The sequence below is a fragment of the Heterodontus francisci genome, chromosome 13, assembly GCF_036365525.1.
Source record: "Heterodontus francisci isolate sHetFra1 chromosome 13, sHetFra1.hap1, whole genome shotgun sequence".
NCBI classification, from domain to species: domain Eukaryota; kingdom Metazoa; phylum Chordata; class Chondrichthyes; order Heterodontiformes; family Heterodontidae; genus Heterodontus; species Heterodontus francisci.
Window position 1 is genome coordinate 17,138,949 of NC_090383.1, and position 14,208 is coordinate 17,153,156.

The 14,208-nt window shown below is 45.0% G+C and overlaps 1 protein-coding gene across 2 annotated transcripts in view; it reads right to left on the reverse strand.

Annotated features, from left to right (window-relative positions):
• LOC137376249 (sodium/potassium/calcium exchanger 3-like) overlaps positions 1-14,208 on the reverse strand; it is a 451,264-nt gene that overhangs the window by 44,691 nt on the left and 392,365 nt on the right. For both annotated transcript variants that reach the window (XR_010976157.1, XM_068044421.1), the window contains exons 7-8: positions 12,763-12,837; positions 65-90 (exon numbers count right to left, since the gene is read on the reverse strand). Coding sequence is in view for 1 of the 2 variants with exons in the window: in XM_068044421.1 (XP_067900522.1) it covers positions 65-90; positions 12,763-12,837 (101 nt within the window). In the remaining variant the exon portion in view is untranslated. The remainder of the gene's footprint in view (positions 1-64; positions 91-12,762; positions 12,838-14,208) is intronic.

Below are 14,208 nucleotides of genomic sequence, written 5' to 3' on the forward strand. Positions count from 1 at the left end.
TAAGGAATGTCTATTGTGTAAGAGACATTCAGATTGTTTGGCCTATTGAATAGAAGGCACTCACCAAGAAACTTTTTCATCATAAATAATCTGGAGAGGAAAACAAAGAACAGTTATTCTTTATGATCCTTTTGCCATGTCAGCACTGATTCAATTTAAAATATAAGAATTAAATAGTCAACATTCTGGACTCAAATAAGGAAGAATTAATGAACATGAATGAATGAACAACCAAGGAGAAGGAATGCATTTTACGTTTGCCAGGCGATAAAGCTTTGACAGTTCATGATGGGTATTAGCTTGTGTAGATTGGTGCCCTGCACTTACACGCAAAGACTAAGCCGGCCATTTAAAGTTTAAACCCACCCCACCATCACACAACCCTGATGTTAGTCCCCATCATTTGTGTTACCTGATCACAAATGATGGTGACTCCGTTCAATTCCGCTCCTGTTATTTGTCTCTGATTTAAAGATAGCCGCCCATATTAGGGCAGGCGCATTTTACGTCCCCCCCACCAGCTTGGCTGATCGGCCAAGAAGAAGTGGGGTGGATCGCAACTGACCATCTGCTGGAGTTAGTAAATCCAGTTATGATATGTATAGGTTTCGCCTTCACCCAGAAAAAGTGATTTTTCAGTCGAGATACATCAGTTATTCATGTGCATCTTGCCAAAGTGTTAACTTGTTATGTATCTAATCTCATCGTCACCTGATGCCCGTGTATATGGGCACTTTCCAGCAGAGTGCACTGGCAGATGGCATCCTTGGCTCAGTGAGTAGTACTATTGCCTCTGAGTTAAAACATTGTGGGTTCAAATTCCATTCCAGATACTTCAGCACAAGGACTAGGCTGAATACTTTGACGAGGGAGTGTCACACTGTTGGAGGTGCTGTCTTTTACACGAGACATTAAACGGAGGACCTGCAGGTGGTGATGTGAATTCTGGCGAGCGGAATCATTTACTTCCACTGCCTGTATCAAGCAGCGTGTATTTATTTCCCCTGCACGACCCATTCTTTTGGCTTCTTTGTGAGATTGCCAATTCTGTGTCAATTAGTGGCAAGTTTTGGACAGTTTGGTATATTAAAGCATGAGCTCAAAGATCAATGTTCGATCCTAATATTACTTGGTCACTTTTAATGAAACAGTGTTGTAGGTTTCTACAGGCAGAAGAACTAAGTGCATTCAGTTTAGAAACATCTGCATGATGGGACATAAAAAATTAAACATATAAGATTCTAAAGGGGCTGGATAGATTATGAGAGATTATTTCCGCTGATCAGGGAATCTAAAATAAGGGACGCAGTCTCAGGATAAGGGGAGATGAGGAGAAATTACTTCACTCAAAGGGTTGTGAATCTTTGGAATTCTCTACCCCAGAGGGTTGTGGATGCTTCATCATTGAATACATTTAAGGCTGAGCTAGATGGATTTTTGGTCTCTCACGGAATTGAAGAATATGACGAGCAGGAGGGAAAGTGGAGTTGAATCCCAAGATCAGCCATGATCGTTTTGAATGGCAGAGCTGGCTCAATGGGCCATATGGTCTACCCCTGCTCCTAATTTTTGTGTTCAAGAATGATGTATTTATTTATTTAATTGTTCATGGGATGTAAGCGTCGCTGGCTAGGCCAAAATGTATCCATTTCGTGTAGGTACACCCACAGTGCTGTGAGGGAGGGAGTTCCAGGATTTTGACCCAACGACAGTGAAGGAACGGCGATATAGTTCCAAGTCAGGATGGCGTGTGACTTGGAAGGGAACTTGCAGGTGGTGGTGTTCCCATGCATCTTCTTGGTGGAAGAGGTTGTGGGTTTGGAAGGTGCTGTTGAAGGAGGCTTGGTGCGTTGCTGCAGTACATCCTGTATATGGTATACACTGCTGCCACTGTGCGCCGGTGGGGGAGGACAGTGGGGGGGCAGGGTGGGGGGAGGGGGGGGTGTGGTGTATGTTTAAGGTGGTAGACTGGGGCCAATCAAGTGGGCTGCCTTGTCCTGGATGGTGTCGAGCTTCTTGAGTGTTGTTGGAGCTGCACCCATCCAGGCAAGTGGAGAGTATTCCATCACACTCCCTGACTTGTACCTTGTAGATGGTGAATAGGCTTTGGGGAGTCAGGAAGTAAGTTACTCGCTGCAGAATTCCCAGTTTCTGACTTGCTCCTGTCGCCACAGTATTTATATGGCTAGTCCAGTTAAGTTTCTGGTCAATGGTAACCCCCAGGATGTTGACGGTGGGGGATTCAGCGATGGTAATGCCGTTAAATGTCAAGGGAAGATGGTTAGATTGTCTCTTGTTGGAGATGGTCATTATCTGGCACTTGTGTGACACAAATGTCATTTGTCACTTATCAGCCCAAGCCTAAATGTTGTCCAGGTGTTGCTGCATGCAGGCGCGGACTGCTTCAGTATCTGAGGAGTTGCAAAGGGTACTGAACACTGTGCCATCATCAGAGATCATCCCCACCTCTGACCTTATGATGGAAAAAAAGTCATTGGTGAAGCAGCTGAAGATGGTTGGGCCTAGGACAATACTCTGAGGAACTCCTGCAGTGATGTCCTGGGGCTGAGGTGATTGGCCTCCAACAACCACAACCATCTTCCTTTGTGCTAGTTATGACTCCAGCCAGCAGAGGGTTTTCTCCGATTCCCACTGACTTCAACTTTGCTCAAGCTTGTTGATGCCACACTTGGTCAAATGCTGCCTTGATGTCCAGGGCAATCACTCTCACCTCACCTCTGGACCAGGGGCTTAGAGGGTTAAATTACGAAGACCGGATGCACAAACTTGGTTTGTATTCCCTTGAGTACAGAACACTGAGGGTTGATCTAATCAAAGGGTTTAACATGTTAAAATAATTTGATCGGGTATATATAGGAAAACTACTTCCTCTGGTGGGGGAATCGAGAACTAGGGGACAAAACCTTAAATTTAGAGTTAGGCCATTCTGGGTAATATCAGGAGTGATTTTTCACACAAAGCAAAATGAAAATCTGGAATTCTCTCCCCAAAAAGCCTGTGGATTCTGGGGGAAACAATTGGAACTTTCAAGTCTGAGATCAATATATTTTTGTTGGGTAACGATGTCAAGAAATATGGAGCAAAGGAGGTTAAATGGAGCTGAGGTATAGATCAACCGTGATAAATTTGCACAGCAGAGCAGGCCCGAGGGACTGAATAGCCTCCTCCTGTTCTTATGAACTTTTACGAGTACCTCAATGTATTTTCATTTGATGGGTGTTTAACTGATTATGATTCCCATTGCGTCCATCACAGAAAACTGGATATTTTTCATCGCAAAAGACATTAATTCCATAATTTTTCTTTAATGTCAGTCAGTTGCATAGTTTAATTTTTCAGAATTGAAGGAATGATTAAACTGCAGCATTTTTCACAGATGTACATCAGTGAGTAACTGTCAGTCATTCATGTGTTGACATTGATGTACAATAGTGCAGTCAGGATTAAAACCTGATGCAACAAGCTACTTCCAGTTTCCAGCAACAAACAGCTGACTTAATAAATTTTGCAGACATCAAGAATAAGCACTAGATGGCAGTCAAGCCCCAAACATATCAGGTACAGTTAATCAAGTGAAGGCTCTTAATCTTCTCAGCTTCTGGTTTATGTCGAGTTTCATATGGGTTTGGGAGAAATATGTAACTGTGTCAGATCATTGAAAATAATGATCGTACTTGCTGTAGGTGCTTTAGAGAGGAGAGATTTAAGCTCTCTTTCCATCCTTGCCTCAGCTCATCTGCTGTCCGAAACCCTCATCCATGCCTTTGTCACCTCCACACTTCACCGCCAATGCTCTCCTAAGGCCTCCCACCTGCACCCCCTGTACATTTGAGCTCAGCGGAAACTCTGCTGCCCATATCCTAACTTGCACCAAGTCCTGTTCACCTGTCACCCCCTGTTCGCTGACTTATGTTGGCTTCCAGTAAGGCAACAACTTAATTTAAAAATTCCCATCCTTGTTTTCAAATCCCTCCATGGTCACATCCCACCCTATCTTTGTACTCTCCTCCAGCCCGATAACTCTCCCAGGTCTCTGTGCTCCTCCAGTTCTGACCTCTTGCACACCTCTGATTTTAATCACTCACATCATTGGCGGTCTTGCCTTCAGCTGCCTAGGCCCTAAGCTCTGGAATTCCCTTCCTAAACCTCTCTGCATCTACCACACTTTTCTCTTTTAAGATGCTCCTTAAAAACGACCTCTTTGCCCAAACTTTTGTGCTGTAAAATTCTCTATAATTCTATGTAATATTCCTCAGTGCACGGAAACATTGGAATTGCCAGATGAAAGAATACCAAGGTTTATCTAGTTTGCCGACCGCCATCCAGGTACTCACATAGTTCAATGATAACGGAGTTAGAAAGTTTAGAATCATAGAAACTTTAAGGCACAGAAAGAGGACACTTGGCCCATCGTGTCTGTGCCGGCCAGAAAACGATCCACCTTTTCTAATCCCACCTTCCAGCATTTGGTTCGAAGTCCTGCAGATTACAGCACTTGAGGTGCATATCCAGACTCCTTTTGAATGAGTTGAGGGTTTCTGCTTCAACTACCCTTTCAGGCAGTGAGTTCCAGGCCCCCACCACCCTCTGGGTGAAAAAGTTTTTCCTCATCTCGTCTCTAATTTTTCTACCAATCACTGTAAATCTACACCCCCTCGTCACTGACCTCTCTGCTAAGGTGAATAGACCCTTCACCTCCACTCTATCCAGGCCCCTCAAAATTTTGTACATTTCAATCAGATCTCCCCTCAGCCTTCTCTGTTCCAAGGAAACCAACCCCAGCCTATCCAATCTTTCCTCATAGCTGCATTTTGCCAGTCCTGGCAACATCCTTGTAAATCTCCTCTGTACCCTCTGTAGTGCAATTACATCCTTTCTGTAATGAGGTGACCAGAACTGCACACAGTACTCAAGTTGTGGCCTAACCAATGCATTAAAATTCCAGCATAACCTCCCTGCTCTTGTATTCTATACCTTGGCTAATAAAAGAAAGGATTCCATATGCTTTCTTAACCACCTTAACTACCTGTCCTGCTACCTTTAAGAATCTGTGGACATTCACTCCAAGGTCGCTCACTTCCTCTACACTTCTCAGTATTTTCCCATTAATCGTGTATCTATTTTAAAAATTTATTTATTTAGAGATACAGCACTGAAACAGGCCCTTCGGCCCACCAAGTCTGTGCCGAACAACAACCACCCATTTATACTAACCCTACAGTAATCCCATATTCCCTATCACCTCCCTACACTAGGGGCAATTTACAACGGCCAATTTACCTATCACCTGCAAGTCTTTTGGGTGTGGGAGGAAACCGGAGCACCCGGCGAAAACCCACGCAGACACAGGGAGAACTTGCAAATTCCGCACAGGCAGTACCCAGAATCAAACCCGGGTCCTTGAAGCTGTGAGGCTGCGGTGCTAACCACTGCACCACTGTGCCTTGTTTGACCTCCCCAAATGCATCACCTCACACTTCTCCAGGTTGAATTCCATTTGCCACTTTTCTGCCCATCTGACCAGACCATCACTATCTTCCTGCAGCCTACAGCTTTCCTCCTTGCTATCTACCAAGGTTCTCGCAGCCCCCAAAAGTAGAGCTCGCAAAGAAAACTGTGGAAAAGCAGTTTAAGTAGATGATACACTGTAACATTGCTGCCCTTAAATTAGATATGGCAGCTCAACTCAAAAGCTTGCAATTCTGAACAACATGCTGGAATTGAAGACCAAGTTTTGTCAACACAACTAACTGAAAAATAAAATTATAAAGGCCCAAGAGAAGATAAACTAAACCACCAGCACAAAAACTTTGATTCCAGGGATGGGGTTAGTGCATGCCTCATGAGCTTGGATTCATGTTTGAACTCAGCACAGTCTGATGGGACAACGGTCTTTTCTTTCTGCTGGCTGTATGGTTTCTTCAAATTGAATTGAAGTGAGTTTGGGCAATTTCGGAATGTAGAGCAAGGATTAGTAATATTCAAAACATGTTATTGATGCAGGGTAGAGGGATTTTAACCATCCACCTAGGCTATGCTCCACTCCATCTGGGAGTGCCTGTTGCAGAGAGAAGACGATACCAACTTCAGTATCAAAATTCTGATTTAAAAAAAATGCTTATTGGGCATTATTGAATAGACACCCTCTCTCAACTCCAAATAATTCAGGCAGTGCAGGAATCCTCCAGGAGTGGGACACTCTCAAACCTGTATTCTGCACTGAATACTAGTGAAGATAAAGGAATTAAGGGGTTTGGGGATAGTGCGGGAAGGTGGAGTTGAGGTAAATCAGTCATGATTTTATTGAATGACGGAACAGGCTCGAAGAACCCAATAGCCCACTCCTGCTCTTCATTTCTTATGTTACGATGTCACCTTGACTGAATGCATTTTCCAGTCTTGCACAGTGAGACAAAAACTGCATAGGAGAGTGCAGCAAAGAAACACAGTTGTAATTGGAGATTTGATAGTTAGTGGCACGGGCAGGCAGTTCTACTACTGCAGACATGAGTCCCACATGGTATGCTGCCTCCCTGGTGCCAGGGTAAAGGAAATTACAACTGCAGAGTGTTCTACAGGGGGAAGAGCAGGAGTTAGAAGTCCTCCTGCAGTCAGAATTGGAGGAGCTGAGGAGGAAGTTAAAAAGTAAGGCCTCAACAGGGAGCAAATCTCTGGATTATTCCCAGTTCCATACACCAAGAATAAAAATAGGAGGATATGGCAGGTTAATGCACAACTAGAGACCTGGTGCGGAAGGGAGGGCTTTAGATTTCTGGGACACTGAGACCAGTTCCATGGCAGGAGGATGCACAGGTTGCACCTGAACAGACCATATCACCAAGCTTTATCAAGTGGGCTATAACAGACCCAGAAACGATGTGAGGAAAACCCCAGCTTTGGGAATCATAGGTCCAAAGTCACCTCTTTCTTCCAAAGCATGTTAGACCTACCGCACGTCAGGTCTCAAATTACTCAGGAAATTAGCAGTGTAAAAATCAGGTACAAATCCCTCCATGACCTCATTCCATCCGGTTTCTGCAATTTCCTCCATACCTCTATCTGCCCTGCTGAATGTTCCATTCCTCTGCCTCTAGCCTTCTCTGCATCCCTTCTCTCACATCCTCCTACTCCCCTCCCTCCCTTAGCCCCACCAACGAACCCATTCATTTAACCAAGCTTTTGGGCGCCACTCCTAATTTTTGCCTTCTTTGCTTGGAGTGTTTTCTTTTGTCTATTTGTGAAGTATCTTGGGACATTAGAGGCGCTAATTAAATGCGAGTTGCTATTGTTCTATGTTGCACAGCTGGCAGAGTGGGAAGCAAAGTCATTTTGACCCCTGATTAAATTACAATGTTAAGACCATCAGAAGAGAGCACTGACTTTGAGTTCAGTATAGATTGAAGACTTTATGACTTCTTTGGAATACTGTGGTAGAGCTGACAGCACTACCTGTACAGTAGCGTTTCAGGAGCCTGTATTATTCACACAATTTGAATGAAAATTCAGCCGGAACAATTATATAGCATTGTGCTATACAAGCAAAGCAATGAAGTAGCCTCAGTTCAGCTGGAATGGCTCTTGTGGCACTTTAGAGCAGTAATCCAGGTGTGACCGGATTGTAGACGCTACAGATGAGGCAACTCGTTCAATGGTAGCTGCTTTCCATTCCACACATGAAAAGTCACCAAGTGGGTATATTGAATGAAGCAGCTCAAGTAAACGATCCCTCCTGGAGTGTAACCACTGGAGACACTAAATGTGTATGTTCCAACTTCGATTACTTTGGGGTTCGTTACTATACAAGAGTCCACTATGTTTTAATGGTGACAATATGGAAATTAGCACGAGAGCCATTCAACGCAGTTTCACGTAAGTGAACTAAACACAGGAAATATTAGATTACTGAGTTTCATTATAATCTGCATCACCCTCAGTGATTTACCTTGGTAAATTTTTTTTTATTAATTCATGGGATGTGGGCATCACTGGCCAGGCCAGCATTTATTGCCCATCCCTAATTGCCCTTGAGAAGGTGGTGGTGAGCTGCCTTCTTGAACCGCTGCAGTCCATGTGGGGTAGGTACACCCACAGTGCTGTTAGGAAGGGAGTTTCAGGATTTTGACCCAGTGACAGTGAAGGAACGGCGATATAGTACCAAGTCAGGATGGTGTGTGACTTGGAGGGGAACTTGCAGGTGGTGGTGTTCCCATGCATTTGCAGCCCTTGTCCTTCTAGTTGGTAGAGGTTGCGGGTTTGGAAGGTGATGTCTAAGGAGCTTTGGTGTGTTGCTGCAGTGCATCTTGTAGATGGTACACACTGCTGCCACTGTGCGTTGGTGGTGGAGGGAGTGAATGTTTGTATGTGGTGTGCCAATCAAGCGGGCTGCTTTGTCCTGGATGGTGTCAAGCTTCTTGAGTGTTGTTGGAGCTGCACCCATCCAGGCAAGTGGAGAGTATTCCATCACAATCCTGACTTGTGCCTTGTAGATGGTGGACAGGCTTTGGGGAGTCAGCAGGTGAGTTACTCGCCGTAGGATTCCTAGCCTCTGACCTGCTCTTGTAGCCACGGTATTTATATGGCTACTCCAGTTCAGTTTCTGGTCAATGGTAGCCCCTAGGATGTAGATAGTGGGGAATTCAGCGATGGTAATGCCATTGAATGTCAAGGGGAGTTGGTTAGATTCTCTCTTGTTGGAGATGGTCATTGCCTGGCACTTGTGTGGCACGAATGTTACTTGCCACTTATCAACCCAAGCCTGGATATTGTCCCGGTCTTGCTGCATTTCTACACGGACTGCTTCAGTATCTGAGGAGTCATGAATGGTGCTGAACATTGTGCAATCATCAGCGAACATCCCCACGTCTGACTTTATGATTGAAGGAAGGTCATTGATGAAGCAGCTGAAGATGGTTTGGCCTAGGACACTACCCTGAGGAACTCCTGCAGTGATGCCCTGGAGCTCAGATGATTGACCTCCAACAACCACAACCATCTTCCTTTGCGCTAGGTATGACTCCAGCCAGCGGAGGGTTTTCCCCCGATTCCCATTGACCTCAGTTTTGCTAGGGCTCCTTGATGCCATACTCAGTCAAATGCTGCCTTGATGTCAAGGGCAGTCACTCTCACCTCACCTCTTGAGTTCAGCTCTTTTGTCCCTGTTTGAACCAAGGCTGTAATGAGGTCAGGAGCTGAGTGGTCCTGGCGGAACCCAAACTGAGCGTCACTCAGCAGGTTATTGCTAAGCAAGTGCCGCTTGATAGCACTGTCGATGACACCTTCCATCACTTTACTGATGATTGAGAGTAGGCTGATGGGGCGGTAATTGGCCGGGTTGGACTTGTCCTGCTTTTTGTGTACAGGACATACCTGGGCAATTTTCCATATTGCAGGGTAGATGCCAGTGTTGTAGGTGTACTGGAACAGCTTGGCTAGGCGGCGTGGCAAGTTCTGGAGCACAGGTCTTCAGTATTATTGCTGGAATATTGTCAGGGCCCATAGCTTTTGCAGTATCTGGTGCCTTTAAACAACAGAGCTTCAACAATGTAACAATATTTTCAACAAGTACATAGCACAAAATAAGTAGTACATATTACATAGAAACAGGCCATTCGGCCCTTCTAATCCATGTTGCCATGTTTCTCCACCACATAAACAATCGTCCTAATCCCAACTGCCTGCCCTGTTTCGATATCCCTGATAGCCCCCTTTCCTTCAACCACTGATCCAACTTACGCTTAACTGCTGACATGGTCCTTAGGTCAATAACTAACTCTGCTAGTGCATTCCACAGCCTCACAATCCTCTGTGTAAAATGGTTTATCCCACACTGTCCTACATTTCTGACATTTAATCATATATCTATGTCCCTCCCAACAGACCTCTCAATCACTGGGAACAATCTGTTTCTTTCTATACTGTTTCATCCATTCGTAATTTTAAACATGCATCAGATCAACGCATAATCTCCTCTATTCTAATGAAAATTGCCCTGATTTTCCAACTGGTTGAATCAGGCTCCCTACCCAGTAACCTGTAAAACTCCCCACCCCATTCCGTATCCACTTGCCCATGAACAGATATTCACTAGTGGGATTTTTCCAGAATTAATTCAAGTACAGCAGAGCCTGAAGATGTAGAGAATTAAAATGGAAACATAACACTCCAGCTCTGAAACGCTCAGCTGGAATCCACTGAGATCAACTGCAACAGACTAAGGTTCAATCTATTGGCACTTACACAAAGACAGCTTTCACCATGACAGCTTTGAATGAGGCTCAATTGCTCAAAGAAAGCCAAAAATAGTCGGCAAGTGCTGATTCAATTTACAGCGCTCGGGACTGCAAATGTGTGGAGACATGCTGTATGATAGACTGGGAAAGCTCTGAACATAAACCTGAGTATATTAGCCAGAACTGCTTCAAGCTATGGAACTGTGCATTAGCAATCGTGGCGTAAGGTGCAAACAGCTTTGCTTTTTCTTAACACAAGCAAGTCTTGAATGGGATGGCACCATTTAACGGTATTTCCAACCACAGAAAAATAGAGCGATGGGACAAAATGAAGCCCATGTGCAATTTCCCAGGCAAATTTAATGGGCATTAAATGTAATTTTCTGGGATTTTTCACCTCTACTTTTCACCACTTGATAGGTTCAAAAAAAAAATTATACAGACTCTGTATTTCAGTAGAAAGAGCAGAGCCATAGGCTGGAATTTTACGCTCTCCATCTCCGGGAGTGGGCTGGGAGGTGGAAGGATGAAGTAAAATCGAGTAAGATGGCAGGGAGCGTGCCTGTCACCTACCACACCTGCTGGTATCTTACCAGCGGCAGGGGAGGTGGCAGATGGCCCGCCCACCCTTAGGCCAATTGAGACCCTTAAGTGGCCAATTAAAGGCCACTTAAGGGCGTCTCCTATCGTCACTGATAATTCACTAGTAGCGGATGGGCCTTTCGCTACCTGGGGAGGCCGCCCAGTAATACTCTGCAGCCTCCTTGCAGGCTGTGGCTCTCCTCATCGAGCACACTGTGCCTCAGAGTCGGGCACCCCCAGCAGCATGGACCTATCCCACTGGAACATCCCCCCCCTCCGTCCCTCCCCCACCGCCACCAGCCTCCAGATCAATACTCCCCCCCACTCCTCTCCGGGGCCTGACCGATTGGTCCTGGTGGATTCCGACCACACTTACCTGTCCCGGAGCCAGTGTCCATGGTGGCTCCTTGCTGTGTGCAGTCCCAACAGTGACCACTGCTTCCGTTGGCGCTGTTGGGACTGAAGAGCTGCCGGCCCACTGATTGGTCAGCAGCTCTTGGAGGCGGGACATCCTGCCTCAGAAAGGCGGAGTGACGACTGCAAGCAATTAATCAACTGAGCCATAAAAAACAGCACCATGGCTTCCAGGGCTGGTGGAGGTGGGCTCACTCCCGGCTTTCCAACCGATGGGCGCAGCCACGGCCTCCTCGTGAAATTCTGGCCAATAAAGCGATTGGAACGTCACATGAAGTGGAAAAGGTTGAAGGAGGGGAACATTTCTCTGTAGAAAATGTATAAACTCAGGCAGCTTTCAGCAGAAGGAGGAAGTTGCCGGGACTGGTTACATCACCAAGGTCACTCGTTTGAGCAGGACCATTAAAAGGATCAGGCCTTGTGGTCATCAATCAATCCTTGGAATAGAAAGGGGAGGTAAAGGGGGTCAGGTCATACAGCAGGCTACTTGATTACTGCTCCCATTTACTAGGTCCTGGTAATACCTCTGCTTTTGCCATTTACAACTCCTCTCAACCCATCTTTTGTTTCTTTACTATCCCATTACCACCGCATTTGGCCTTGCACAATCATCCCTTTTGTCATTCAATCACTCCTACCCTCCATCCTATCACAGACCTTGCCTTTTGTTCGTTTCTCCTTCCCTTTCCCCTGCCTCTGTACTTGCTTAATGTAACATCTTCCAGTCCTGACGTACAGCCATCTGAAACGTTAACTCTGTTTCTCTCTCCACAGATGCTGCCTGACCAGCTGAGTATTTCCCAGCATCTTCGGTTTTTACGCAGCAGGCTGTTCACTCAGCTTCACCACAGTCGGGAGGCCACGTGCAATCCTGTCAGCTTCATCACGACGCCTCAGCATGATAAATCAGATCACGCCTGTCCCAACATGTTGCCTAAACACAGGGCAATAGTGGTGATCAAGGAGACTCCGCAGCATGAACTATTTGTCTGCCTTCACTAAAGGTGTTGACATGTGTCCAGGAAAAGGTGAGAGGGCTTCTCCTAATGGATGAGTGGACAAGAGGACTGCTTAGAGTGGAACTGATCTAGGCAGACGAGGAGAACCCTGAGTTTGATTGTAGTAGTGTTGTGACTGCTACAAATGTCATCTCAGAAAATCTTTTGTTTCTTTTTAAAGTAACATAACCTGATATTAATTCTGAGCTTTCTACCACTGTCAGTCTTAAATCTACTTTTAATCAAATACGCTTCTGTGTTGAATTGGTCTTCTTAGAAATTCTGATAAAGAAGTCATTGGAGAATGAACCGTTCAATGTTCTGGTTTTTAACCCCCAAGGTTTTTTGACAATTAGAAAATGGATAAAACCACTGGAGAGGAGAGAACTGAGGGAAACATGTGCTGACTATTTGTTTCTTGATATGGGTTATATCCCACTTTCCCCCACTTCACCTATCAGGAGGCTCTTCCTAGCCTTTTACAGATAGTTTGCATTAGAAGTAGGCAACATTCTTACCAAGATGAGGGCCATCACTGACAGAGTGTAGTAAGTGGAATCTCTGATCAATGACCACCACGTCAGTGGCACAACCTGCAAGCAGACAGAGCAGAGAGAAGACATTACTTGAAAGTCAAACAAGCCATGTACCAACATTGTAAGCAAGGGTGCTATGAAGTGGGATAAAGTTTGATTTCCTGTGTATCACAGCATCCACACTCCACAATGCTCATTAATAGAACTGAATTTAAATTCCCCAGCTGCTATGGTGGGATTTGAACTCATCTCTCCAGTTCATTAGCCCAGGCCTCAGGATTACTAGTCCACTAACATAACCACTATGTTACTGTACCCCAAAAATTCAAAAGCTTGACCTGAATAGGGTCTTGAACTCTGGACCCTCAGATTAAAACAACTTTTTACCACACAAGGCCCCAAACACTCCTGCAGCCAGTGGTCAGGATCTGAAATGCACTGTCTGAGAGTGTGGTGGAGGCAGATTCAATCATAGCTTTCGAAAGAGAACCGGATAATTATCCAAAGAGAAAAAATTTGCAGGGCAGTGGGGAAAAGGCGGAGGAGCAGGACTAGGTGAGTTGCTCTTGCAGAAAGCTGGCACGGACACAACGGGCTGAATGGCCTCCTTCTGTGCTGTAACCATTCTTTGATTCTATGATAATACAACTGCTGATAAGGTTAAAGCAAAAGCAAAATACTGCGAATGCTGGAAATCTGAAAGGACAACAGAAAATGCTGGAAATACTCAGCATGTCAGGCAGCATCTGTGGAGAGAGCAACAGAGTTAACGTTTCAAGTCAGTAACCTTTCTTTGTAACTCCTTCTCAAATAACCTCTTGTTACCTACACAAATTACTCCTAAAGATAGCATTATACAAGTCAATGCTCCAGCGTGTTTCCTACATTTGATTGAATATATGAAGCATGTTGCAATATAGCGAGCTGAAGGGGAAGGTAAATAACATCATTTATAGGCACTTAGGCAGAGAGTTTCTCCCAATCTTGGATTCTTTCATTAATACTCTGCTGAGAAGTCCTGTAACTATCCATTTACCATCCTTAACAAGCTGGAAAACTCACAAAAGTTAACAAAGTAAAAAAAACAGTTGACAAATCCCAAACAAAAACACGCTGACAGCTTAAAAAAAGCCTAGGATATTTTTAGATCTCACAACATATGAAAAGAAAGAAACATACTGAATGTGCAGTGGGACATTGATTTGCCATAATTTAAACTGCAGACTGACATTTAGAACCTTCATCACTTTTATTGCGCGACACAAACGTGGAATTTTCAGCAACGACGGTTTTGGAAATTACTGAAGTGGGGGTGAGCACTGAGAGCAGTAGAGTTAAGTGCCTCTGAGGCTACGTCCTACCCGGAAAAGATTGATTTTTGACATCTGATGTGGTGCGCTTTCCGGCACTTATTGTAGTTGTAAATTG